Source organism: Castanea sativa, chromosome 1, assembly GCF_040712315.1.
Source record: "Castanea sativa cultivar Marrone di Chiusa Pesio chromosome 1, ASM4071231v1".
Lineage (NCBI taxonomy): Eukaryota > Viridiplantae > Streptophyta > Magnoliopsida > Fagales > Fagaceae > Castanea > Castanea sativa.
Genome location: NC_134013.1, coordinates 88,633,596 through 88,661,424, shown reverse-complemented (window position 1 = coordinate 88,661,424; position 27,829 = coordinate 88,633,596). Strand labels below are relative to the sequence as shown.

At 34.0% G+C, this 27,829-nt stretch overlaps 1 protein-coding gene across 2 annotated transcripts; it reads right to left on the bottom strand.

The window, feature by feature from the left end:
- LOC142618856 (serine carboxypeptidase-like 17) lies at positions 1–27,089 on the bottom strand. Of its 2 annotated transcripts, none has more exons than XM_075791900.1 (15): positions 26,749–27,089; positions 26,523–26,659; positions 20,026–20,102; positions 19,815–19,937; positions 19,553–19,655; positions 19,404–19,441; positions 19,210–19,311; positions 18,839–18,925; positions 18,612–18,764; positions 18,398–18,469; positions 18,206–18,324; positions 17,675–17,788; positions 17,527–17,581; positions 17,375–17,433; positions 1–58 (listed from the first exon to the last, which is right to left on the bottom strand). In XM_075791900.1, exons 1-15 carry the CDS (start codon positions 26,922–26,924, stop codon positions 16–18), a joined length of 1,458 nt encoding a protein of 485 aa, XP_075648015.1. In that variant the 5' UTR covers positions 26,925–27,089; the 3' UTR covers positions 1–15. The 2 variants fall into 2 exon arrangements, with proteins under 2 accessions (XP_075648015.1, XP_075648008.1); XM_075791893.1 differs by lacking the exon at positions 1–58 and adding an exon at positions 9,405–9,741.
- Positions 27,090–27,829: the final 740 nt, after the last annotated feature.

Here is a 27,829-nt window from a genome sequence, read left to right as displayed (position 1 = left end):
TTGCCTGAAAAACAGTTAATGAGTGGGAGAGATCTTGGTGATTTGGTTCCAAGCCAACCTTGCCATAGGTAAACAAATGTCACGAAATTGAACAAAGAATTAGAATTGGGTTTAATTTTTAGGTAAATACAGTGGTATATTTTTGTTTCTGGCAATACAGAGATGAGTTTCTTATTGATAAGGAAACCAAAACACCAGTAATAGGGACTACCCAAGATAATAATTGAGGGACCTCAACCATCACAAACTGGCAAAAAAACTCCCCATTCTTCTAGATCATAATTTGTGTAAAATAAATGAAATGTTGGATTGACACCTTAACTTTCTCATTGCAATCGAAAGCTTCATAATAGACTCGTTCAAATGCTTACAATTAACCATTACATAGATAGATAACTTGATAGAACCACAATTGAATGAAAGAAATCTCACCATTCTTTGTTTCTTCTATGAGCAACACATGAAATAACTATTTTTAATCCAACAATCATGTCGTTTTAATCCCAAAACGTCATAGCAATTTGAATCAACAACTGTGGAAAAAGATAGCTAACATAATCAAAAAAGACAAAAGAGAAAGTACATTTAATATAAAGGCTTTGAAAGCCTTTTCAGAATTTGGGGTCGCAATTGCTAATAGAACAAAACCCAAGATCTGTTGATTAAAGCCAAAAGTGATGGGATTTTCAATAAAAATTAATGCCATAAATACCAAATGATTAAACATTGAACTGAAATTGTGAATCCAAAAAGAACAAAGTTGTCAAACAAAGCAGCTAGCACAGGGAAAACCAATTACATATGGATAGACACGTCTAAAGCTGATTAGCAACAAATCCATTGATTAAAAAAAAATGGGAGGAAAAGAGGAAAAACTCACCTTGAGTTGCTACTGGTAAAACAATGAGAGAGGAAAGAGAGATTGGAAATCTTAAAGGAATTTAATACCAAGTGGCAACTAAAGCATTTGAAGAATTCAAAGAGTCAGGGGTGAAAAGGGATGTCATATTATTTATTATCATTAACTAATCCTTATTATTTACATAAGGTATTAAAGATGGGCTTGGGTTATTTACGATGAATGATGTTTGAGTAGTAGAGAAGAATGGCATGAAGAAGTTAATGTGAAAAGCTAAACATAATATTAGAGTGTCATATGGTAGGACCTCGTGCTTTTCCGCATGAGGTCTCTGCTTATATATATATATATATATATATATATATATATATATATATTGAATTGTCATTCTCTATTCCATTTTATGCATCACAAAAAAAGAAGAAGTTGTTTTACTCTCTCTCTCCAAATTTACCACTTTTGAATTTGCATGTTAGTTTGCTTTCTTGACATTAGAGCATCAGCCAACACCTTTTGGTCATGTGACTTTTACACATTGGCTATTAGATATCTTTCTTGGTATTTACACAGTTAGCTTGGCATCTACACGCCTAAATCTAAGTGGTTCCCATTAAGTTTAAGTCTATAAAATTATTTATTGTTGATTAGAAATAAATAATAAAAATTAAATAAATCATTAAAATTTTAAATTTAAATGGATGTACATTCATTTAAATCTTTGCTTACTAGAAAGTTAGAGAATCACACATGGTGTGGGGGGTAAAAATGCTTAAATGCACATTTGGGCCTTGGGCTTGATTTGTTGGTATAAGTCTGTTTAATCAGAGTCCTCGAAGCTCACAGGCCAGTTCGCACTACAAGAGGCAGAGGAGTTGTCCGAGGAGGAGTATCTCCTCGGACGGGCCTAGTAAATGCCATATGACGTGCTAAAGGATTTAGAGACAGCATTCTAGAAGATCTATTGGGTAAATGCGTGATCCAAGCACTCGTTAGAAGGAGGAACGTGTGAGAAATACCAGAAGAGAAAAAAGCTGTTACCACCACATTAAAGGCCCTGCACCTACCTCCTTGGCTGCATTAATGGAGGAATGACCTCTGAACAATAATATTCAGCCTTCCAGCTATTGTTTGAAGACTTCAAGAAGGTGGTTGATGAGACAAGTATCTATGAGGAAAATCTGTGTTACACGTGGAAGAGAAGACGAGAGAGGTAAGAAGAAGGGGGACCTTTTTTGGAACGAAAAATTGTAATCTTTTGCTTAAAGAAAGAAAGACAATTCTAATCTAAACATAATAAACTAATGAAGTTCCACTAACACTACCAAATTTGAGAAAAATATACAAAATAATTTAAATTAATGGCCCATTAATGTACGTGAGAAAATAGAAAGATAAAAACCGAAAGATGATGAGCAAAACCCAAAATGCAAGTATAGTTACACCAAATTATCTAAATCATGCTATGTAATAAAATAACATTATATTTTTATATACTATTTTTATAATGCAATTGCGCATAACATTGAACAATACAAAATAAAATAAAAAGATAACAACTTAAAGACACAAAACTAAATTGCATCAACATAAAGTAGAATTCTAAAGAACACAAAATTTATTAGCATAAAGTAGAGATATAAAAAGTAAAAAATCCACCAAAAAAAAGGAAAAAGAAAAACATGAGAGAGAGAGGGAGAGTAATAACCTTTTTTGTATGAGAAAATATGTATCGAATGAGGGAGAATAGGAGATTTATAGTAGGAGGATGGGGATTAGAAGAGTTAAAATAAAAGGAAGAGTGATATTAATGTTAAAAGTAGTGGAGAAACGAAAAGGAAAATGGAGAGGAAAAGGTTGGTGAAAATGTATGAGTAAGGTACCAAATTAATAAGAAGAAGAAGAGCCAAGAAATAAGAGAAAAATGGTTTGAAATAAGTGGGTAATGTGGCAGCTGATGTGGCTTAACCAGAGCGTAACAACAGTAAATATTACGCTTCAACTTTTAGATATATATAGATAGATATAGATGAATGAAGGTTTCGCTTTCAAAAAAAAAATTCAAATAGTATTAAACTATATTAGTTCATTCTAATTAGAACTCATCATCTCGATAAAGCACCCCAATACTAACCAAATTGTCATTAAATTAAATTTTATCTTCTTTTCAAAAAAATTAATTTAAAATAATAAGTATTTTTTTTTGTTGTAATTAATATTTAAATATGTATTTCTAAATATATTTTGTCAAACTTTCTCATGTGTTGCATAGTTTTAAGATTAGTAGTATATTAAAGTCGAAACTCAATAAATAAATATGAATTAGATTTTAATTGCTCTCAGATTTTGTGCCTAGAGTTATTCTAATTACATTTCACATATGTTTTTAATTTTTTTACCAAATGTCCCTTCAATTTAAACTACTTCTAACTCATTTAAAACCTCATCAAGCGCATCTAAAACTAGTTCTAGCACATTCTATTCGAGACCATCAAGAAGGCATTCAAGCACACTATTAAAGTTAGAAGGGAGTTGTGTTGACAAATTTTAGAGTATTCTTTAAGTAATTGTGGAATTAGTCAGTGTGAGTATGATTCAAGCCATATACATCTATAATTTCTAACGTGTAAAACGATGTAACGACCTTGCCTCAATTGTGTAGATATTATCTTCTTTGGGGCTCACACCCCTCACAATTTTGTTCTCCACTAAAGCACACAGCAGTAGAGAAAAGACCTCTACACATTGAAAGGAAGTCATTCCTTATAAACACATCCCCATGTACTTCCTTAGGCGATGTGGGATTTCATGGATTGCAAGACCTCTCCTTTAGGTCTCTACAATCTACCCCATTTACAAACACACGCATTCTCACATGTCGAGCCCATACTTCTTGCTAAAAAGGGGGTCTTACAATCCATGAAATCTCATATTGCCTAGGGATGTGCTTATAAGGAGTAACCTCCCTTTAATGTGTCGAGGCCTTTTCCCATTGCTATGTGCTTTAGGGGGAGAACAAAACCGTGAAGGGTATGAACCCCAAAGCAGACAATATCTATACAGTTGAGGCAGGGCCATTAAAAATAATGTGTAATTTGGAGTTTTCTAATGGAAGTTATGACCATCTTATTAGAGAGTATTTGGACAGATAGAATGCACTCCTAAAATAGCAAATTTGAATTATTATACTTTTAGCCATTGTTTCTTTGCTTTTTAAGATGTCTTTCCTAGTTCTTAAGTCATGGTAATAAGTCTTGTGAGTCGGTCTTAAATATTTCACCATTTTTGTTTTTTGGGGAGAGTATTTTTTTTTTTAATTAAATGATTTGTCTTCAAAACGAAAATTGGTACTACCTTGTTAGTGTGTACTTATAGTTTCCCTTTGCTTGGAGCTCATTTTCATTTTTTTTTAATCCTCTTTTTTACCTTGCTTTACTACTTTATCCCCAATCCTCGCTACTATTTTATCCATGATTTCCTTTTTTTTCTTAGCTTTATGATCTTTCATTTGGATTTCTCTTAATTTTGCCTAGTTATTCCCAATTAAGCTTTGCTCATCAGTCATCATCACGTGCTCCAAAGCCATTTTATTATATTAACATGTTTTTTGGTTAATTGGGTTGAAGCCCAAATTAGTAAAAGGGCTACATAGAATTATTTATGGGTGGGGCTTATTTTGATGGCTTGGCATTTTTTTTTTTTGTTTAGTAACATTATAAACATAACAATTTTCATAATAATTTTCAAATTTTCACAATATTTGAACTGTTAGTCTTAAATTATATTCATTTGAAAACACCACAAATATTTTTTTATCATCTACAAACTACAATCAACTATTCAAATTTTTCCTCAGGTTTTGTTTTTTGTTTTTTTAGAATGTTTTTTTTTTCAATGTGGTGTCTTTTTACCATGTGGCGGTATGAACTTTGTGGTGGTGGGTCTTTGTGGTGTTCGTATGTGGGCCTTTTAGGTAGCTATAGAATAGTGTGGAATGTGGATGGGGTAACTTGGGTTTAATCATTGGGTAGGAGTAGTAGTGATGTTGCATTAAGGCCCAATATCCCATTCTTGTGGGCTGATGGTTCAAAACTGATACATCGTATTGGGTCTGGTTGTTTGAACTTTGAACTATTCATATTAGATTGAGATTATGTTTTTTTTTCCTTAATAGAAGGTGACCAAATTTTTTGGTTTTTGCACCAATGCTAAAAGACAAAGACAAAGAAACTAAGCTTACTGAGCCAGAAATGATGAGCCAGTGTATTCTTTGTTAGATGATGAGTAATGAGTTTGTGTATGAGAGTTTCATCACCAAAGTTATGATCAATGAATAAAAATCAAGCGGTAAAAAAAAAAAAACCCCAAAATTGAGATATTGATCAATTTGATCTAATAAACATGAACAATAGGTAATCATATATAGAACCAAGTGCTTACATAGCCATCAAAAACAATATAATCAAAGAATTGGTGAGAGAAATTTTCAATCTTTCTTAGTCTCCATGCAATGACTATTTTTCCTATTACTATCTGCCATATATATACTGAAGAGGAGAAAAATCACCATCGTCCATCATATGGCAAAAGAAGAGAATATAGGATCGTCTATCAAGCTAGCATCATCCATATGATGAACGATTACAGAATAAATTAAATGAGTTCCCCATAAATGACATGGGTAACAATTAACGTGCCAGATAGGCAAAAGCGTAACCGAATGACCAATGGGCAAAAAACCATTGAAGTCTATAACGCCTCCGCATTCATTATTAATGAGTGTTAATTTATCAAGATCATCCATCTCTTGATGGATGAATCAAATACTATTCAATGCAAGGCGTAACGTACGGATATTAATGATGAACAAAGCCAAAAAAGACATTCAATGCCCAAGACAGTTAAGGAGTAATGTACGGGCACCAACGAACAAATAGCCGTTGGTAAAAAATAAAAGCCAGCCGTTAATACCAACGGCTCCATATCCCATAAATGCAAATATTCATTCAGACAATGAATACAAGGGCTATAAAACCTACACAAACCAAAGGGAGGGGGGTACACAATTCTCATCCCAAAAACTACTCTCAAGTTAAATTCTTTTGTAATATACTTCAATTGAATTTCATTCTATCTTAATCATTGGAGAGTTTTTGGCAAACAACACACCGGTGTATTTCTTTCTCTATTTCATATCTTATTGCAAGTTCATCTCTGGGCGAATCCAACACCATCGTCCTTCTACATAGACGAGAACTTAACTGACAATTTTCTGTATCATCATATACCATTCATTCATCATGTTAATAAGAGACAAGTGTCTCAAAATAGTTGAGTCCATCCAACTCCAAAGCAAACTTGGTGTCTTTTATTAAATTTTCCTGACAGGCCCAAGTTGTGATGGTAATATTAATGATGATGGGTCTTCATATTGCCTCTTGTTCACGATATTTGTAGCTTTGTTGAGAACCCCATCATCATGTCTTTGCGCTTGGATGTTATTATTCCGATTGTCCTTGGTCTCAGAAGGGAAGGAGGCCTTCACTTTTTGGCCCAAGAACTCCGCATACAAGCATCGAAGGAGCTAAAGATCGAATTCATGATTGTCTTTCTCGAAAAGAAATTGGTAGCCTAAGTGGGATTTATTAGGAAATTAAGGTAGAGAAAGTTGTAGAAAGAGAAGCTTTCGTGTAGTGTGAATGCCTGAGTTTGAGGAAGGTTTGGGGTAAGAAAGGTTTACATATAGAAGGTAAAAACCAAAAAAGAAGAGAACAAAGGGAGGAATATCTGGAAGGTGCATATACAGGTGCTTATACTTTTCCTAGTTGGACTTGGAATCTAGGAATTGCGTACGAAGCGAAAAAGCTTGGAAATTAGATACATTCAACAAAAGAAAAGGGTTGGGAAGAGACTGTGTAAGAGAATCAATAACAACTTGACCAAGTCAACAGTCACGAAGCATATTGTGTATGTAGTATTGCCTAAAAATATTAGTCTTTTTTTTTCAAAAATAAAATTTATAAGGTTTTTCAAGATTGAAAATTGCAAAAAATAAATAAATAAAAATTCTCTTTTAAGCTATTGATGGCCGCTTTTTTGACAAAATGGAAAAGGGAAGGATCACATCTTTAACACCTTCAACACATTAAATTATGACAACAAACCATCATCTCTGATCGGAGTATCACTTGTTACATTTAGAGAATTTTCCCAATGTTCAACACTAACATGTGGAATGGACAAGGCTTTAAAAACAATAAGCTTAAGGAAATAAATTTTTACAATCTCTTACAATCAACTATTTTTTGATAGCTCAATAGGGAAGAAGGGAAAAATGAGATTTGAATCATAGATATTAGGCACCATAAAAAGTGTCACTATCATTGAACAATCAACCTCATCTTTTACACAATAGTTGAGGTAACATTTTATAATTTGTGCCAATAAAGGTTGTTTTAATAGTGAAGCCATATGAAAGTGATGTTGATTAAATCACAATTCGCAACAATTTTGAAAAAGATTATGAAATTTTTTTATTTCCTTACTTTACTTTTATTTTTTTTAAAAAGGGATTATAGAAAGAATCCATTTTGAGAGAGAGAGAGAAGCCTAGACTTATTGCTAGATCATAACATTTGGAACATTGCATGGAAGAAAGCAACATAAAATAAGATTTTTATTCAAATTACGTGGACATAAATTGAAGTTAAGAATGTTTTCTTCTTTGAAATAGGAAAGAGAGTAAGCTACTTTTGTATTAGAGCATTGGCATTATGTGTGCCGAATGCCCAATTTTTGGCATTTGGCACACCATTTGCTACAGTATAATTCTACAATTAGAACTGTATATTCAAAAATACTGAAAATGATCTTATTATTTTATTAAACTTCTCTCTCTCTCTCTCTCTCTCTCTCTCTCTCAGACTTCTCTCTCAATCTCAACCTCTCTCACTATCTTCCGCATAACGCCATTGATCTCAACCACACCTCTGATCTCACTGCCGATCTCAGCCACTTCTCAGCCAAGTGCCAATCTCACCATCTTCCCTTAGCCATGCTGCTAAGAGCTTTGATCTCTCTTAATCGAAGGTTTTGGGTTGTGGTTGTAGTTTTTTTGGGTTATTGTGGGTTTTTTATTTTTTTTTATTTTTTTATTTTGATGAGTTGGTGGTGGCCTCATTTTGGCAGGTATTAATGGTTGTGCGTTGATCAACAAGAAGTGGTAATTGTATTGATTTTGGGTTTTGGTTATGGTGGTAGGTAGTGGCTAGTTGATTTTGGGTTTTGGTTATGGTGGTCTGTGGTAGTTGGTTAATTTTGGGTGGTGGTGGGTTTGTGGTAGTGATGGGTTGTGATGGTGATGGGGGTTTCGATCTAGTGGGGTGGGCTGTGGGTAGTGGTGGTGGTGGTGGTGGTTGTAGGCTGTGGGCGGTACTAGAGGTTTTGTATTTATTTATTTTATATTGTATGAGTTTTTCTAGATTATTTTAATGTGTTGTATGGAAAAGTAAAACATCTTATGTAGGTAAATTGTAAAATGGTGTGTTAAAATAGACAAAATAACTTTTTTAATTTGTGAATATATATATATATATATATATTTTATACCACAATTAACGCTGATGCTCTTAAAGACTTGAACTTAAGAAGTCATATATCACATGATACTTGTTAGGTTCTAAGTACTTAGGAATTAATGTATTAGAACTCTAATATGTATTGTTGGCAAACCATGATCAAAACAGGTGTCTAGTTATGTTTTAGACTGACTCAAAGTATGTGATTTATGTAAAGTTGGAATCAAGTTAACTGCAGAAGTTACTGTACATTTCTTCCTGACTCGATCGATCGAGAATTAGACTTGACCGATTGAAAGTCGTGCAAATTTTTTTTTTTTTTTTGCAGATCTTCCAACTCAGCCCTAAGCCCATATGACGTGTAGGGTTTTATGTTTTGCCCTAGGTATAAAAAACAAACCCTAGTCACGTTTTTGAGGTTGCTCATATTGCTGTTTGTGTAAATCTCTTGTGAGATCTGAGAGGTGCTTGCCTTCACACAAGCTTGGGATTATCAAGAAGGAGATTTCTTCGAGAACTTGATGATCATTCAGTTGCTGCCATAAGAATTTAAAGATACATAAGCGGGAGTGCTTGTACTTGCTGGAGAATCCAAGAAAGAAGGAGTCCGTGGTCTCGGAGCTTGCACGTGGTTGTGTCAGTAAGTTCTACTGGTGGTTAGCAATAGGATGTTAATGGTCTAAGTCGCTATTGTACAATTTCGATTCTTTCATAGTGGATTCAGGCTTACCTTGAGGATAGCTAGGTTAAATCCTCCCCAGATTTTTTACCGGTTTGGTTTTCCTAGGTCATCATATCTTTATGTTTTTATATTCCGCACTTTACATTGATATGATTATATGATTGTGATAACCTAGATCTAAAATTTGGACTAAGTAATAACTTGGCTTGTTAACTAAGTTAATTCAATTGTAGTTTAAGGGGTCTAAACAAACTCTACAAGTGGTATCAGAGAAGGTAGCTCTTGTGTGTAGATCTTTTGATCTCTAAGCTGATCTTTGACCCCTGTTGTCATGGAACACGAACACTCTCTTGTTATTCCTCCTCACTTTGATGGGAATAACTATGCTTACTGGAAAGTAAAGATGAAAGCTTTCCTGAAATCCATAGATGAGAGAGTCTGGAACTCCGTTGAATATGGATGGGAGAAGCCCACTACTTCTGTGAGTGAGTGGCAAACTTCTCAGAAAGAAGCAGCAGCCTTCAATAGCAAAGTTATGAATGCTATCTTTAATGCTGTTTTTATGGAGGAATTTAAGAGAATCTCTAATGTTGAGGTTGCTCACACTGCTTGGAATATCCTCCAGACTGTGCATGAAAACATAAAGGCAGTTAAGATCAATAAGTTGCAATAATTAACAACTAGATTTGAAAGCATTAGGATGTCTGATGATGAATCTTTTGATGAATTCTATGCTAAACTAAATGACATTGTTAATTCTACATACAACTTGGGTGAAATCTATGATCAACCTAAATTATTAGGAAGATTCTTAGATCTTTAACTGAAAATTTTAGACCCAAAGTGACTGCCATCACTGAGAGCAAGGATGTGGACTCCATCCCTATTGATGAACTTGTAGGATCTCTTCAATCTTATGAGTTGGACCTACCCAAAACTTGCAAATCCAAATCAATGACTCTTAAGTCTGTTCATGATGTTGAGGTTGGTGGATTTGATGATGAATTCTCTGCTATAGAGATTGCTTATCTTGCCAAGAACTTTAAGAATTTTCTTAGAAATAGCAACAGAAAGGCAAGAAGTAAAAACACTGATGAACCTAAAAATTTTAGAAAGAATGATCCCACTAAGGCTAACAAACTAGATAAACTTAGAGAAAAAGTAGGTCAATCTTCAAACAATTTTATGGGTCCTCAATGTTTTGGATGTCAAAGGTATGGTCATATGAAATTTAAATGTCCAACATTCTTGAGGTCTAAGGGTAAGGCTATGGCTGTAAACCTTAGTGATGATGAAGTTTCTGATGATGAGTCTGGCTGTGACGAGGATGGAAACTTCATTGTTTTCACTGCTACTACTGTAGTAAATGAAAGTGTGGTGGTTAGGGGTGGCAAAATTTGACACGACCCGCGAACCCGACACGACACGACACGAAATTAGCAGGTTATGGGTTGAGGCTTAACGGATTCGTGTCATATTCGGGTTGACACGGCTAACCCGTTTAATAAATGGGTTGGGTTAGTGTTGAACACATTGAACCCGTTTGACCCGTCTTACCCATTTAATTAAATAATATTTCACCAATATACCCTTCAAACTCTAGGTATATAAACTTATTAGTTGTTGTGATTTATTTTCTTTGACATATTGTGATTGATTATTTGTGATATTAAAATATGCTTTAATTTTGAATGATTATTTGTGATGCAGTTACTCGTTAGTTCTGAATTTTATATTAAAAATATTTATTTGTTTGTTTTTTCATTAATTTTTATTTTTCATTTTGATAAAATTTGATAAATAGGTCGACACGACTAACCCGTTTAATAAATTGGTCGTGTTAAAGTTGAAGAATCTTGACCCGTTTAATAAACATGTCAGGTTAGTGTTGACTTATGTAGTAGAATACTCATGACTTGACACGACACGAACCCGACACGCGAACACGAATTGCCACCCCTAGTGGTGGTTAAAGAGAACCCTTTTGATGGGGAACTCTCTAAGGATGCAGATCTTCAAGAAACCTACAATAAACTTTGCAAAATTGCTGCAAAGGATGCTATGAATGTTGAATTAGGCTTAAAGAAATTTGCATATCTTGAGCTTGATAAGAAAAATTTGCTTGTGAATTTGTTTGATGCTACTGATCTTTTGAATAATGTGAAGACTGAGAATATGCTTTTACTTGATAAAATTAAAACTTTAGAACATGAGTTATTTGTTACTAGAGAACAAACGAATAGGTCTGCTAGTTCCAAATTTGATCAGATGTTGAGTGTTCAAAAGTCTCCTTCTAACAAAATTAGGTTGGGTTTTGTAGAAAGTATCAATGTGTCTGCACCAAATTCCACAATCTTTGTTCCTTCATCTTCTTCTGAACCCTCTGTGAGTGAGGTGGTGAGTGAGGTTGTCAAACCCCCTGTGCGTGAGGTTGTCAAACCCATAGAAGTTTCTCCTCTCAAGAAGATTAGGGTTGATCTGAAAGAGTCTAAATCTAAGGAGTCTACCCTTTCTAGGAACATGACACATGATAAGCCTGGATGAATTTGTCATTTTTGTGGAAAGTATGGGCACATTCGTCCAAACTGTTACAAGCTTCAAGCTGCTAAGAGAGCAAATAAACCAAAAGTACATGTGCCTCAAGCTCATGATCCTATGGTACTTATTGGTGAATTGGTAAAGACTCTAAACTTTTATTCCAATTCTGGAGTTGGAAATTATTCTAATATGAATAAGAACTCCAATGCTCAAGGTTCATCTAAAAGACTTTGGGTGCAAAAGGCTCAATCTAAGTGAGTCTTTCTAACATGATCCTTGTACTTCATTGCTCTACTCTTTGTGAACATTTTTTTTATGATTCTCTTTTTTATTTTGTTTTCTTTGTTTTCTAGGATTTGCATTGCATAACATACATGCATTTCATTCTAGGATTTTTTATTTTCATAAAAAATATATAAAAAATGTAAAAAATTATATATAGGAAAAGAAAAGGGAAGCAAAATGTGTTTTGCATTTATTTTCTTGGTTTTTGAAAACAAGGTTGGTCAATTTATTTACACATAACTTATCTATGTACTTTGTTTAGCTTGGATGAGCTTAATTCTTGCACTATACTAGTTGAAGCTATGTAGTGCATGTTGTATGTGAAGATGTTTGTAGTTTTTGACTACTTTGTCGTGATCTTAAAGTCACAAGTCTTTGACTGACGGACTTTGACTCTTTTGAGAAAAGCATAAATAACCATCTTACCACTGTTCACTAGTCAATCATGAATACCTTAATGCATATCGTAAGATTTTGTGCTCGAGAAACTGTAGTATATGCACAAAAAGAACATAAGGTGCAGTCTCGGTTTAAATGTTTAAAATTGGTGTGTACATTATTGGACTTAATGTAAGAATCAAATACATAAAATTGGTGTGTACATTATCCCGGCTTTTATTTAATAAGTTTCTGAAAATCTTAAGATCTGTGTGTAAATTATGAGGCAAACTTAAGAAACTTACATGATTGCAAGCTTATGATTTAGGAAATGTGAGAGTTATATGATGTAACTCTTTAGGTGATAGTCTCTTTTAAATTCTTTGTGATAAATTTTGAAGACTTTGTGATTGATTTTTACTTACTTATCACCTCACATGTATCTCAAGTTTCTTGCTAATTGCACACACTACACAAGTTATCTTTTGCTAAACTTTGTACATGTTATTGTGTGTTTTTGGTCTGACCAACCAAGTTTAAAAATGCCTTCAGTATTTTGCAAAATCATTTTGATGTTTGAGAATTTAAGGAAAATGTTTGAAAAATTGGGAAATTGGGTTCAAAACTTGTGTTTTTGAAAAACATTTCATCTCATACTCATGCATTTTATTCATAAAATTCAATGCTTTGAGGAGTTTCTGCATAAAAATGTTTTATTTCTTCAAGAACTGGTTTTTCCAGAATTTCGACCGGTCGAACATGTTATTCGATCGATCGAAATTGCGATTAAATTTTTTGGTCAGCCACTATTTGTTTCGATCGGTGCTCGATTGGTTTTCAATCAATCGAAGCATTTTCGATCGATCGAATCTGTTTTTTGATCGATTGAAAATCGTATAGAGACTTTTTTAAAAGAGTTTTCTTCTCACGTGTTCATCCACTTTTCAAAAAGTATTTCAACTTTTCTCTCTCTATACGAACCGGTCAAGACTTCCATAAAATTTTTTGTCATTTTCCTCCGTTCTTTTTGCAAGGTTTTTCTATCCAAAGGCTGGTAAGACCTTTATACCCTTCCTTTTGCATTTTATTTCATGTTTCATGCATAAATTCATGTTTTTAAGGGATATTTTCAGACCTAAGCAAATTTTGGAATTTTTGATGTTTCAAGCCTTATTTTTTGAAATTGATTGATGGGTTTTTGTCATACAATGCTATAATCATGACCCATAATGTTTAATTTGATCAATTTGGTGTTTTATGAAGAATTGAAAATTCTAGGGCTTATTTTGTTCCGAATTAGGGTTTTGTTCAATTTGAGTTGGATTGATGAAATTGATTTGTTGATTTAATGTAATTGATCATTCTAAACTGTTTTCTACCTTGTGTGATGATCAATTGGTCAATTGAGTAAAATTTCTACAAGTGGTTTTTGAAAATTTTAGAGTTTTTGTTTTAAACTCTATGCTCAAGTCAATTTTGTGTTTCTAACCTTCCAAATTTGAACCTGTTGTCACTGCATTAGAGCATGCATCATGACATTTATCTGTTCATGCATCATTTAGTTTTTTTTATTATGCTGATTTGCAGTCTGCCCTTGTGTTTTTGTTTTTGCTCTTTCTCTTGTGTCTCTGTTTCTTTCTTTAGCATCATGCCTGGGAAGACTAGAGCCAATAGGTCATCCACCTCTACTTCTGATCCTTCCTTTGAGAGTGATAGTTTTTTAGTGCAAAGCACCAAGAGACTTTTGAGACCCTTAACACTAAGAGAAAGATTTGGGCTGAGCGTAAGGTTTTGTTAAATGAGATTGATCCTGCTATTAAGGCAAACTTTGAGTGTCGAGGCTGGTTGTCTCTTTTGGACTTTGATTCTCCTCCTCCAGCCATCTTAATTAGAGAGTTCTATTCGAACCTCTCTGTTCACTCCTATGATTCTGGCACTCTTGTGAGGAGTTGGATTCGTGGTGATGAATATACCATTACTCCTTCGATAGTGGCTAATGCTCTTGGAGTATCGCTTGTTCAGCATCCTGTTTATCCCTATGATGTGTCTCCTCTCCTAGACGACATCATGTCATATATCACTGGTACTGCTATCCGGTGGGGTTCTGATCCTCGAATCACTTCTGCTAAGCTCACTGAATCTACTTATTTTATCTTTAGGATAGCGTGTCATTCCTTGTGGCCTATTTCTCATCTGCATACCATTCCTTTGGAGCGATGTGTCTTCTTGTATGCACTTGTTACAAATGCTCCTATTAGTTTTCCTCATCTATTTCTTCATTCTTTGAACGAAGTTTATAGGGGTTCCTCTATGGCTCATGCTCTTTTTCATCCTATTTTTATTCATAAGATTCTATTGTTTTTAGGTTTATCTGACTTCCCCGTTTCTGAGCCCGTCCATGTTATTGCTCCCATCGGTGCCACTTTTCTTAGGTAGAGGGCTGCTCAAATGAGAAAGCACTCTAAACGTCCTAGAGTTGAGTCTTCTGGTACCATACCCCCTTCTTCTTCTACAAGTGTTCCCTCTGGTGAGGAGTCTGCTAATCCTGTTGGCAATGCTACTGCTGATGTTCCTCCACCATCGACTTCGAATGACTTTGACATTCATTATACGTTGGAGTCTGTCATGACCGTTCAGGCGGCTCATGGTCAGATTTTGGTGGACATTCTGGATGAGATCCGTGCTTTGCGAGCAGATTTGACGCTTCTTAGACGTTCGTCTTCGCCGCCTCCTTTTAATGATGGATTTTGATTTGTTCTTTGGCATTCCGTCTTGATGATGGATTTTGATTTGTTCTTTGGCATTCCGTCACAAAAATGGGAAGTAAATTGTACATCTTAGGGGGAATTTTGTTTTTTGGAGAGCTTGAGACTTTGTTCTTTGAAAGCCTGTGGAGATTAGATTGTATCTAGGTGCTTCACTATGTACTTATTGTTTTTGGCTTTTGATGAATTCATGTTAGGCGGAGTTTCATTTTTTTTGGATATGTTTCTTGTTTCACTGCTTATAGACTTATGATTATGAGTTATTCATTGATATCATTGATATTTGTCTATATTTTGTGTTTTTGTGAAATCAAGAATGTTCTTTTTATTTACTTGTATTTTTCACACATAAGTTTATGCGTTTTGTTTAGTGTTTCAGAAAATATACAGGTTGATTCAATTGAGTTGCTGTCTACACTTGTAACTGATGGATAGTAGTTAGAATTGGATTTGTTATAATAGGCATATTTTTGTATAGGGCTTTATTTTGTAAACTTTGAGCTTTTAGTTGTGTTTTGTCACAGATTGCCAAAGGAGAAGTTTGTTAGGTTCTAAGTACTTAGGAACTAATGTATTAAAACTCTAATATGTATTATTGGCAAACCATGATCGAAACAGGTGTCCAGTTATGTTTTAGACTGACTCAGAGTATGTGATTTATGTAAAGTTGGAATCGAGTTAACTGCAGAAGTTACTGTGCATTTTTGCTTGACTCGATCAATTGAGAATTAGATTCGACTGATTGAAGGTCGTGCAGATTATTTTTTCTGCAGATTTTTCAACTCAGCCCTAAGCCCATATGATATGTAAGGTTTTATGTTTTGCCCCAAGTATAGAACGCAAACCCTAGTCATGTTTTTGAGGTTGCTTATATTGCTGTTTGTGTGAATCTTGTGTGAGATCTGAGAGGTGCATGCCTTCACACAAACATGAGATTATCAAGAAGGAGATTTCTTCGAGAACTTGATGATTATTCAGTTGCTGTCATAAGAGCTTAAAGATACACAAGCGGGAGTGACAAGCTTGAGATTATCAAGAAGGAGATTTCTTTGAGAACTTGATGATCATTCAGTTGCTGTCATAAGAGCTTAAAGATACACAAGCAGGAGTGCTTGTACTTGCTAGAGAATCCAAGAAAAAAGGAGTCTGTGGTCTCCGAACTTGCACATGGTCGTGTTAGTAAGTTCTACTGGTGAGTAGCAATAAGACGTTAGTGGTCTAAGTCGCTATTGTACAAGTTCGATTCTTTCATAGTGGATTCAAGTTTATCTTGAGGATAGCTAGATTAAATCCTCTCTAGGTTTTTTACCGATTTAGTTTTCCTAGGTCATCATATCTTTGTGTTTTTATATTCCGCACTTTAGATTGATTTGATTATATGATTGTGATAACCTAGATCTAAAATTTAGACTAAGTAATAACTTGACTTATTGACTAGGTTAATCTAATTGTGGTTTAAGAGGTCTAAACAAACTTTACAATACTTATTAAAAACCATTAGACCAACCACATGGATGAGACTGTAAATATACAAGAAAAAAGGCATAGTTCCAAATTCCCCTTTGAATATATATATATATATATATATATATATATATATATATATATATATATATATATATATATATATATAAAAGATAATTACAACATGCTGCTAACCCCGCAGTTCGAACTCTTTTCCTTCTAGACCTCCAAGCACTTTATGCATGAAGATGTATCAATTCAGCTACAAGGCCTTTTTGAGAGAGTTTAAATTTATGATGTCCGCTCCTGATGATAACTCTTTATTATTAGACCAAGACACCAATCAGTTTTTAGTGTAGGTGAGGATTGAACTCCAAATTTCTTATTCAACCATCAAAGACTTTACTAATTGAGCTAACTAGAACCCACTTTCCCTTTGAATCTTTGATGGACTTCATCTCACATCCGTACTAAAAAAGACTAACTGAAGCTACAATAAATTCATGTATACCATACATGTATACATATCGTGTACCTTTTATTTCGACCAACTGATGTGGATTTTTTTATTTATTTAAGAAACTGATGTGGTTTTTCAAACGTTGTTGTAAACTTGTAATTAGACAAACAAAGCACTAAATGACTAAAAGATTACTACTGCTTTCATCTAAAAAAACTACACAAATGCAAGAACCTCACTTCATGATCAAATGTCCCAAATTATTGAAGCTTCAATTACTTATTACAGAGCTCAGAGAGAGAGAGAGAGAGAGAGAGAGAGAGGAACAAAAAAAAAACCACTTATTACAGAGGGTAATAATGAACCCACCTTTGAAACATGTCATAACATTCTCTACGGTTGTACTCTGGTGCAACATGACCAGCACCCTATATACAATACAATAGGAAAAAAAAATGTTACTTTTCTTTGTAGATCAGAAGTAAAGAGATGAATCAATAATAAGAGTATGGTTTACTTGCCTTTACAGTTGCAAATGTTAAACGAAATCCATTCTCAGAATACTTTCTTGTGTACCTAAATTAAACAAGCAGCATAGCTAAGAAATGGATCTTTTTTTTACAAAATACTCAAAGCTTATGAAAGATTAGATTGCAACAAATTACTCACCCTGCAATTTGACCATCAACAAGCCAAGGTCGCCAATCATTGACAATGGTCAAATTAAGTGACTTTATCCATTGTTCTGTGCCCACAAATGGGACAACCATATCGCGATCACCACTGTTGAAATGGGAAAATCTTTAGAAATGAGCAGCTAAAAATAATCTAATTGATGGAAAAATTTATAATTAGACTCAAAATTAGTGAAATTTAAGATCAGCAAATTTAATGCGAGTCAATTTCCTTTATCAAGAATCCTCCACTAAGCAATTTTCATCCATATTTTGATGGTAAGTGTAACATTCAGTAAATTGATACAGTAGAGGGGGGAATCAAAACTGACTTCAATGTTTATACGCCAAATTTTAAAGTAGACATGCCCTTGGTTTCATTTTATCAGCTTGATATCAACTTAGCTTAGACTATTTTTTTAGTTTATTTTCCGATTTTGATAAAAATTATATCAATTTGTGTGGTTTGATTCACTAATTGCCTCTAACTAGACAATGTTGAGTGCAGAAAATCGCAAGTGATTACCTCTCCACCAGGACTTGTAAGCCTTTCTTACTGAGATATCGATGAACATCAACCACACTCAAAATATCCTCTGTGTATGATAAGCTCTCGTTGCACCTCTTCCAATCCCAGACAAAACCCTGGTGCCACAAGGATGGCATCTCAATAAACTTATATGGATTCAAATAACATAACACTGAAGAATTTATGTACCTGTCGAACATGCAAAGCGTCTTGAACTCTGTCATCATTGAACCACATGTATGATAATGCATATCTAAAATTCTGCAGTTAAAAGTGAACTGGTTAATCACAGAGCTATATATTTATATATTTCAAGAAAAGGGTAATGTAGCTTTCAAAATGAATCACACAAGAACATATCTCACTATATGTGATGTGGAACTCTATAAGAGGGAATTTTTACCCAACACCGATATTCATGAATTCTTGGTGGAGAAAGTATGAAATCTGCAGAATTTTCTTGTACAGATCTTCTATCCAGTTCGGTTTTAAGGCTTGGAGAAGCATTAGCGCACTTTGGTTCCAAAATATTATGACTCCATATATCTTTTATGCACTGCAGTTCCGATTAATCTGTCAGTTTTTGGAAGAAATTGAGTAAAACAATATTATCATTAAAAATCGACTCACTTTTTTGTAATATGCAAGAGCCAAGACACATGCTGTATTGGATGGATCTACGTCCACATAGTTCTCTTGGCAACTTGTTTTGAGTTCCTGCAAAGATGTAAACATAAAATCAGCACCGAGGTGTTACAACCATAAGGAAGACATCATAACCAGTTAATATGAAAAATAAGAAATCAGCAAATTCAATACAATGAAAGTAAAGCTTATGTGACATCTTTGCCAACATTTTCAGACAAAATGTATATAATAAGAGTCCCAGGATGCCTAAAATGGCGAATTACCAGTATCCCAAATCTTTAAATTGTTAGTAAATATTCAATTTAATTATTTAACCATTATTCTATACTGCATACCAAGTAAACTCCACTCACCTCATAAAGTTCATCTGATATCAGTGCCATCCGATAAGCGAACATTATTTTGGAATTTTCATCAATTACCGAATCTGTACGTGGGCTCCCAATTAAATACCCCTAAATTCATTTGAAAGAAGAATGTCACAATCACTATGCAACAGCAAAATAAATGCCCGAATAATTTAAGTGAATTAATATAGGTCATGTACTTTGAGGTTCATTCGTGGCTTGACTTTAGCTGCAATACCTGCAAGTACTTGTCATTCCAAGATCAATGAGTAACTCAAAGGGGGATCAACTCCAATATACAAATTCAAGTTCCACAATTCCACAAATAGTTATCAATAAATTATCTTACCATCTATGACCTTCTTTGTCACTAATGGAACTATAATGCCTGAATAAGAATCACCACCAATAAATAGTTGAACTGGGAGATATTGTGGGTGTTCATCTAGCCACTGCAACATAGCTCAAACACATGAATGAGTATTTAAACTTGTCCAAGACCTCTTATTAATATCTGTAATGGACCATTTTGGATTCCTACATTTCTGCTATAATAATTATATGTATAACGAGTGGAATTTTCCTTCTTGAAGGTATGAGCTTTTACGCACCTTCCTGAGGAATTGATAGGATTGTTCAGATGATTTTGAATCTGAGGTAGGCCAGCCTTCTGGAGTTCTTGCATAGGAGAATCCAGTGCCAACAGGTGCATCTAGAAATATGATGCTGGCTGTCTGGATAATGATCACAACAGATTAATAACAATTGTAAAATAAGAAACAAGGACAGAAGTAGAGAAAGCTGCTTGCTAAAAATAAGTACCTTTGTCCATGCATATGGGTAATATACCAATCTTGGTAAGCCCCCAGTGTAGTTGTTAATCTGAAATTCCAGTGGACCTGCACAGAATTATCAAATTAGATTACAGCTTTTTGGCTTATGAAAGAAGTCACTCAACTAATTAAAGGCAGGAAAGCCACTCAGCCCACTCTTCACTAATTATTAGAGGCTATGAAACTATTCAAACAGTTGGTTGAATTTAACTTGTTCTAATATTTCCTTCTTCAAACCAAACCCTTCTGTGCCAAAAATTTTACAAAATAATTATAATGCTCTTTGATATTGAATGAAATCCACAGCAAAAAGTAAATTACATTGGTGGTCATCAAGTTACAATAAATTGAAGAAGTCTGAAGTCATTCATTCAAACCTGCACGGTCGCAATCTTTTTACTTGAGCAGATCCAAGTTAGACCTTTTTACTTGTTTTATTTCCCTTTTTAAGCCTAATCAACTGGTACTAAGACACTAGCAATCTTTATTAAAAAAATGTACTAAATGTTAGTATATTCAGGCCACCTTTCCTTGTACTCTTCTTTCCTCTCCCTACATTCCAAACATACTAAAAGTGTTTGTGCATAAAACATTATATCTCATTCAAATATACACTAAGGGGAAAGGAATGTTAGTGCTTGTTACATACACTAACATGCTCATAGAATGGAATGATCATAAGGGAATGGAATGTATTTAAAAAAAAAAAAAAAAAATGAATGGAATGGAATTAAGTAACCTTGTTTCGATGTCTTAAAATAAAGGAATAGAAAGGAATGCGAACGAATGAAATGTAAGTAGTCTTATTTAGGAGTAACATAGAAGGAAATTAATAGAATTATTTTGTGACAATATTATTATTAGACCCCCATTTTAAATAAAGGGTTGAATATATAAGGGTATTTTGAGAGTTTCAGTTAAAAATTCATTAAATCTAATTTCATTCCCTCCAATTTCTCCCAATTTCAGGAGACTGAAAATTGAAGTTTTAAAGGAATAGAGAAGAATGAATGTTCCATCCTACCCATTCCATTCCCTCCCACTTCAACTCTGAAACAAAAGAATAGACTTTCCATTCACTCCATTAAAATTCCCAAACAAGGAAAGGGGAAAATATTTTAAAATTATTATTTTTATTCATTTTCATTTCATTTCATTCCATTCCCTACTTCCAAATGAGAGCTAAAAAATCTTACTTTCATGCTTCTCTTCTTATCACATATTAGCCGGTAGACTCCCTAACTAAGTTTGTAACCTAGCCTCTACTTCTCATCTCACATTTGGTGCTCTCTCTCTCTCTTTCTATCTAACCGCCAGAACTCTTTCTCATCGTTGTTGGAACTCCATTCATCCATTAATCATTCTTTGTTAAAAAGAAGGTAATGAAAATGTCTTTTTCTCATTCAGTCTTTGTTAACATCACTGTCAAGCCTCCATTCCTCCACCAATTTATGTTTGTTGGTGATGAAGAGTTTCGGTGATATTTGAGGGATTTGGTGTGGCTTATCGAGTTTGAAATTGCAATGAATGTCTATTAGGGTTTTAGTGTCCAGACCTAGGCCTCTTATGCCCATGTGTCTTTGAACAAAAAATTTAATTTTCTAATTCAACCTTTTTCTCCTCTATTTTGAAAATAAATTTTGACAAAATTGGAATATTATGTGCAATGACCTAAATAGTAATTATTTAATGAACAGAAAATTAATAGTTGAAATACTAAATCAAACCATAATTTTTTTATAGACCTAACAAAATTGAATCTAACTCAACAAACAAACCAACAAAATGTGCTGCTTTTAAAACTTGCGATAGGTTGAGTTGGGTTGAAAATTTCTCAACCCAATCCATGCGCACCCGTAATGAGGGATTCATACTAATGTGATTTACCACAAACGAATCAACAAATACCATCAAGACACAAAACTCTTAACAGCAGTTTTATTACATCTTCAATGTAGTGTAAAAGCCAATGCCACACATAAAGGTAGGATTGTTCAACCCAAACACTAACTTGACAAACTTGTCCAACTTGAAAGTACCCAAGCCGAAGGCCTCTAGATCCATGCAACAAGTCAATAGACGACAAGTCCGAGCTACCAAAACATGATCATCTCAAGTCATGTGATGAGTTTCCCATCTAAGACCCTAAACCCAACCCATCCAAAGTCGTAGTTCTTCACCATTCCTTCACCCAAAGTTGTCGTTCTTTGCTTTTTGCCACTACCCTCTCTAGCTCAAGCTTTGCTTAAGATTCTACTCAGATCACGTCGATCGGTGCCACAACATCTTGATGGTCATAAAATAAATTGCAATTTCAATCAATTCAATACTCAAAGCTCTCATTCTGTGACAATCAACCACCTAGATTATCACGTTCAATAGTGGGTTGGGCATTCTTAGACCACCATGATCGGGTCAATTGACAAGTTGACACCAAACCTGAGTCTGGCCAACCAATGAACACCTTTATTTATAGGAATAAACCAAACGAGGGTTACCCAAACACACAAGATTTTATTAATTTCTTGAGTAAAAGGAAATGTTTAGAACAGCACAAACTTTTCTATTAAAAAATTGACTAGCTATCTCTGGGTTTGAATTTATAGAGTATCAAATACACAAATGTTATCAAACTTAAAATTGGCCATAAATGTTAAAAGCCTTCAAAAATATTGTATGATTCAACTGCATGACACAGGCATATCAAGTGTGTCTAGCTAGTAATGCTTTAGCACAAATGCGCTATCAAAAAAGCTAATGATGTTTCAGTTTTTAGTTTGGTCTCATCTATGAGACTAAAAGTAATCATTTTTAACTTGAAGAACTAAAATCACTTGTTTACTAAACTTCAGGAACTAGTCATAGATTTAATGCAAAAATTATCTAGGTTAAAGTTAAAAATTTTGGAGTTTTCAGAGAAATAATAATAATAATAATCTAGTTTACAATTCATTGTTTATGTTTTATAAATCTAGAACTGTACGACACTATTCACTATAATTTGACAAACACTCAAAATGCTAAAGTTTTTAGTTAAAACTCTCATATATTAGAAAAGCTCTACTAAACTATACTTTGACAAACACTTAAAACGCTACAGTTTTTAGTTAGAACTGTAGCGTTAAACTATACTTCTTACAACAAAAACAAATGGTTAGAAAGAAAATTCTTATTATTAGCTTGGATTGGTTAAAGAGTGTGTTGGATACAATATATTTTGTCTCACATTTCCTTAAAAGTTACCATTACTTTTGAATGGAGTTTGTAATGTGCATTTGTGTAGAATTTTTATAGCTTGTTTGGATGAATGGGGAGTAGAGTAGAGGGAGGAAGAGTAAGTTAAATTACCTTATTTGGATATTTTTTAAGGAATGAAGGGAAGAGACTTTGAGAGTTTTCGAGGGTTTCTAACTACTTCTAACCCCTCATTTTTAATTCTTCCAATTTGAAGAGATTTAGAGGGAGAGTAGAGCATAGAAATGCTTGACCAAATGAATTACCAAATTTACCCTTACCATATTAACAAAATAACAAACTATGAAAGTGCTAATTATTTCCCTCCTCCTTATTTAATTTTAAAAACATCCAAATAAGATGGAAGATAATCATTCCCCTCTACTCCTCTCTACTCTCCTCTCCCTCCAAACTTCCAAACATAGCATTATTCTCTCATCTTTGTGTGAGTTTATATTTCAAAATAATAATTAATACAATAAGATGTTCAAAATTAATATTTTTTCTTTATTTTCAAACGAATATTTTTTATCCGAATGCCACTACATTCTATACATCCAACATGCTTTGATAGTTGATTGTTGACACATAATGGCCCGTTTGGTAAGTGCGTTTAAACAACAATTGTCAAATTAGAAAGGTTTTTTTAAAAATACTTGGGGCCTCATTCAGAGCATTTTGGTTCATCGATATGGCTGATCACCAGTGTATATGATTATGTCTCATGACAAAAAAACACTATAAAGAGGTGGTTTTAGCAACTTGAGTCAGGTTGGTAGAGATGAGGAGAAAGACATTGAGATTTCCTCTAATTTGGCGTAGGGTTATATGGAAAGAAAGGACAAAGGGAGGGGAGGAGAGATTTCCTCTAATTATTCATTGTATTTCCAATAAAATGAATAATTATCCTGTCTTGTCAACAGTATTATAACTTCATGGTATTACCTAGTCTAACCATTTATAACAACTAGTAAGTTGCTCGTGCGATTCCTCTTTCTCTCTCTTTCAAATGTTTTGTTAGTTTCAGGTCTTTTTATTTGGTAATATATAGTGAAATAATACATTTTATTTAACAATGCACAACATTTTTGTGTTTCTCTATCTCTTTCCAGGACTTATAGATGATTTAAAATTAAACCATGGTAGAATATGACTTTGCATTATGCATCAAATACTCTCTACCTATATAATCAAAACAAAAATTATTCAACCAAATTACTTAAACCTAAATCATATTTAAGCCCTAATTTAAAAAAGAATAAAGGAAAGACAAAAATTACCCGTAGGAGTATTGGCGTCTTGATTGTGGTGGGAGGCCAGTATAACGGAAATGGCGACCCCTCAAATTTCTCTCTCTTTCTTTTAAATTTTTTGTTAGTCTCAAGTCTTTTATTTTGGTAATATATAGTGAAACAATACGTTTTATTTAACAATCCACAACATATTTGTATTTCTATATCTCTCTCCAGGGCCTTATCTGATTAGTTATTACTATTAGTCCTTACTTTTTTATTTTATTTTTGCTTTTTTTAAAACACAAATAACGGGTATGCTAAAAAACATAAAGATCAGAGAAATGTGTGGTGTAAGCTTAAACAACTAATAAGATATTAATAAGATAACAGTAAAATAAGTTAATGTAAATTTTTAGGTAACAGGAAAAAAAAATAAAAGAGGTAAAAAAAAAAGAAAAAAAAAAGTTAATAACAAGATTAATGCACCACTTGGCAAGACCTCATACGTTCTTGCACAAGATTTCTACTTATATATATATATATATATATATATATATATATATATATATATATATTGATTTAAAAAATATAATACTATGTCCTGCTGTACCAAATGTGAAAAATTATTCTTAAATTCGTAATTTTTTTTTTCATATTTGTTAATGTATCCTTCATACACACAACATCCATAATTTTATGCATAATGTCACATGTTTTTTTTATAGATAAACTTCCAAAATGACCATATGTGGAGCCAAATTGAAACCATTGTTATGGATTCCGTTCAATTCCAGCCGAAATGGCCAGAATATCTCATACCGGTGTGTAAACTGGAATAGTAATACCCTCCATTCCACCTCGGATTAAATTTTGCCCCATTTCGGCCCGTTCCGGGCATTTCGGTCAATTCCGGCCAATTTCGGCCGAAATTCATTTTCTATCTAGTATGATTTTGGCTTCTTATTTTCCCTTCTTGAACTTGATCAGCGTCCTGTAGCTCCTAGTCTCTCTATCATCTCTCACTATCTGACCCTCTCAACTGTGACAGAGAAGTTGAAAATAAAATTGAAGAGCAAGATGAAGCAAAAATGGTGTGACTTGTGAAAAAAAAAAGGAGATGAAGAAGATGAGAATGAGTGGAGAAAGGAGCTCAGTCGTGAAATGGTGAAGAGAGTGAAAGACTAGCAATCTGCAATAATGAAAGATAGAAGAAGTAGCATTAGTAGGTTACAGTGTACCAGTCACGTGGGTGGGCTGGGAAATGTGAAAAAGTAGTTAGTAGGAAGCTTCTTGGAAGCTCAATTATGTACCATTATCAAAAATGTGAGTTTTATTTATAAAAAAAACCATAAAATAAACGTCCGTTTGGATAGAACTTATTGCTGAAAACTGAAAACACTGTACCAAAATAATTTTTAAATGTGTGAATAGTATCGTGGGACTCATTTTTAATAAAAAAATTCTGTAAAGTAAAGTTTGTGGGTTCCGTGAACAGTACACGAACCCACAAATGTGCTGAAAAGTCAACAAAAGTGGGCTACTATTCATACACAGTGTATAAACAGTAACTTTGTCCCCTGACCCGTACAGCAGCAGCAGTAGAAGAAAAAAAAAAAAAAAAAAACAACGCACGTGGCCACAAAACGCCCAATCCAAACTCAGCCTAAATGTTTTTAAAAAATAATAATCCCACCTTATTTTAATAGAAAACTATATTAAATTCATTATTCTACCTCAGAGCAATAATAATAATATATAAATATATATTTTACCAGTAATTTTGAAACGGTATCTAAAATTTGCCGGTATCGAAATATTCCATTCGAAATTTTGAATACACAAACCGAAATGGCAGGTTCCGAAATGATATTCATAACATTGATTGAAACAGAAGGCTTGTAATGAAGTTTGCATCAACTATGAGCAAATGTTAATTTCCAATTCTAGTTAAAATATCGAAAAGTGTTAAGTCCTAAATGGTTGCAATGAAAGCAAGAACAGAGAGAAATAAGGGTACCAATTTCATAGACAAGTCCACAAAAAGAGGAACAGCCAGGTCCTCCTGTAAGCCAAAGAAAAAGAGGGTCTTGTTGAGGATTTCCTTGAGACTCAATGAAGTAGTAGAATAGCTCAGAATCCCCCACACTTATGTATCTGAAACGGAAAACCCATTAAAATTTTCGCAATGAAACAAACCTATATATTCTACACTCAAAATGCAGTTCAAACTTCCAAAAACTTACCCTGTTTCGAGTTTAAATGGTAGTTCACCATCAAAGCCAGGCAGATACTTGACAATGGAGCCAGAGTAAACTGTGTTTGCTGAGAGAATTAACACAAGAAGCAAATGCAAAGACGCCCATCTTGGCAGACTGACAGTGTTACTGGCCTTCCTTGGAAATAGCATGTGAGATACCATAGCTAGCCTCAAAAATAAAAAATAAAAACAAACAAACAAAAGGTAGTGCCTGAAATTTTTTGGCTGCCGTAGTGGTAAAGTGCGGGACTTTATAAAGTTGCAGACGGGAACCTAGTGGGAGAAGTTAATTTATCACAATTTAGACCATCTGGAGCAGATATGTCAAATGTTAAATATTTAACATATTTAGTATGTAAAATACTAAAAAAACTCTTTTTATTAGATGTGTTAAATTTGTCAAATTTTTATAATATTAAACAGTATCGTTGCAATTTACCATGGTACGAACAAGCCATGGCAAAATATATATTCTTATTTTATTCCGTTTTCTCTCTCCTCATTACAAATATCTCTCTCTCCGTCTTCTCATCTCTGTCTTCTCTCTTCGTCTTCCACAGCACGCCGATCACCAAAGGCCACCACTCGAAGCCGTCAATCTCACCAAAGACCACCACTCGACGGCGCCGACTATCTATCTTCTCTATTTCGATTCGGGTTCTTTTTTTTTCCTTTTTTTTTTCCATTCATGTTTTTTGGCTGTGGTTTGATTGGTGGGTTGGGTAATGGGTGGGTTCAAATAGGCAGATCAATGGTGAGTGGGTTCAAGTTGTGGGTTATGGCGGTGGGTGGGTTGAGTTTCATGGGTTGTGGGTTATGGCGGTGGATGGGTTTGGGTTGTGGGTTATGGCAGTGGGTGGGTTGAGTTTCATGGGTTGTGGGTTATAGGGGTGGGTGGGTTGAGATGGTAATGGGTGGATCAGTGGTGGTGGGTTAATCGACTGGTGATAGGTAAATCGGTGGTGGTGCTGATCTCTGTTCTGATTTGTTTTTATTTTTGTTTTTGTTTTTCCGTTTTGGTGGTTGTGATTTGATGGTGGATTCGGCGACGATTGTGAGTTGATTTT

Excerpts from the sequence above, each read along its gene's own strand:
- LOC142618856 (XM_075791893.1), bottom strand. The coding sequence starts at position 26,924 with ATGGTATCTCACATGCTATTTCCAAGGAAGGCCAGTAACACTGTCAGT. Across the intron at positions 18,765-18,838 it reads CTCTTGCATATTACAAAAAA|TGCATAAAAGATATATGGAG; the intron begins GTGAGTCGATTT and ends TCGGAACTGCAG. Across the intron at positions 17,434-17,526 it reads TAACATTTGCAACTGTAAAG|GGTGCTGGTCATGTTGCACC; the intron begins GCAAGTAAACCA and ends TATTGTATATAG.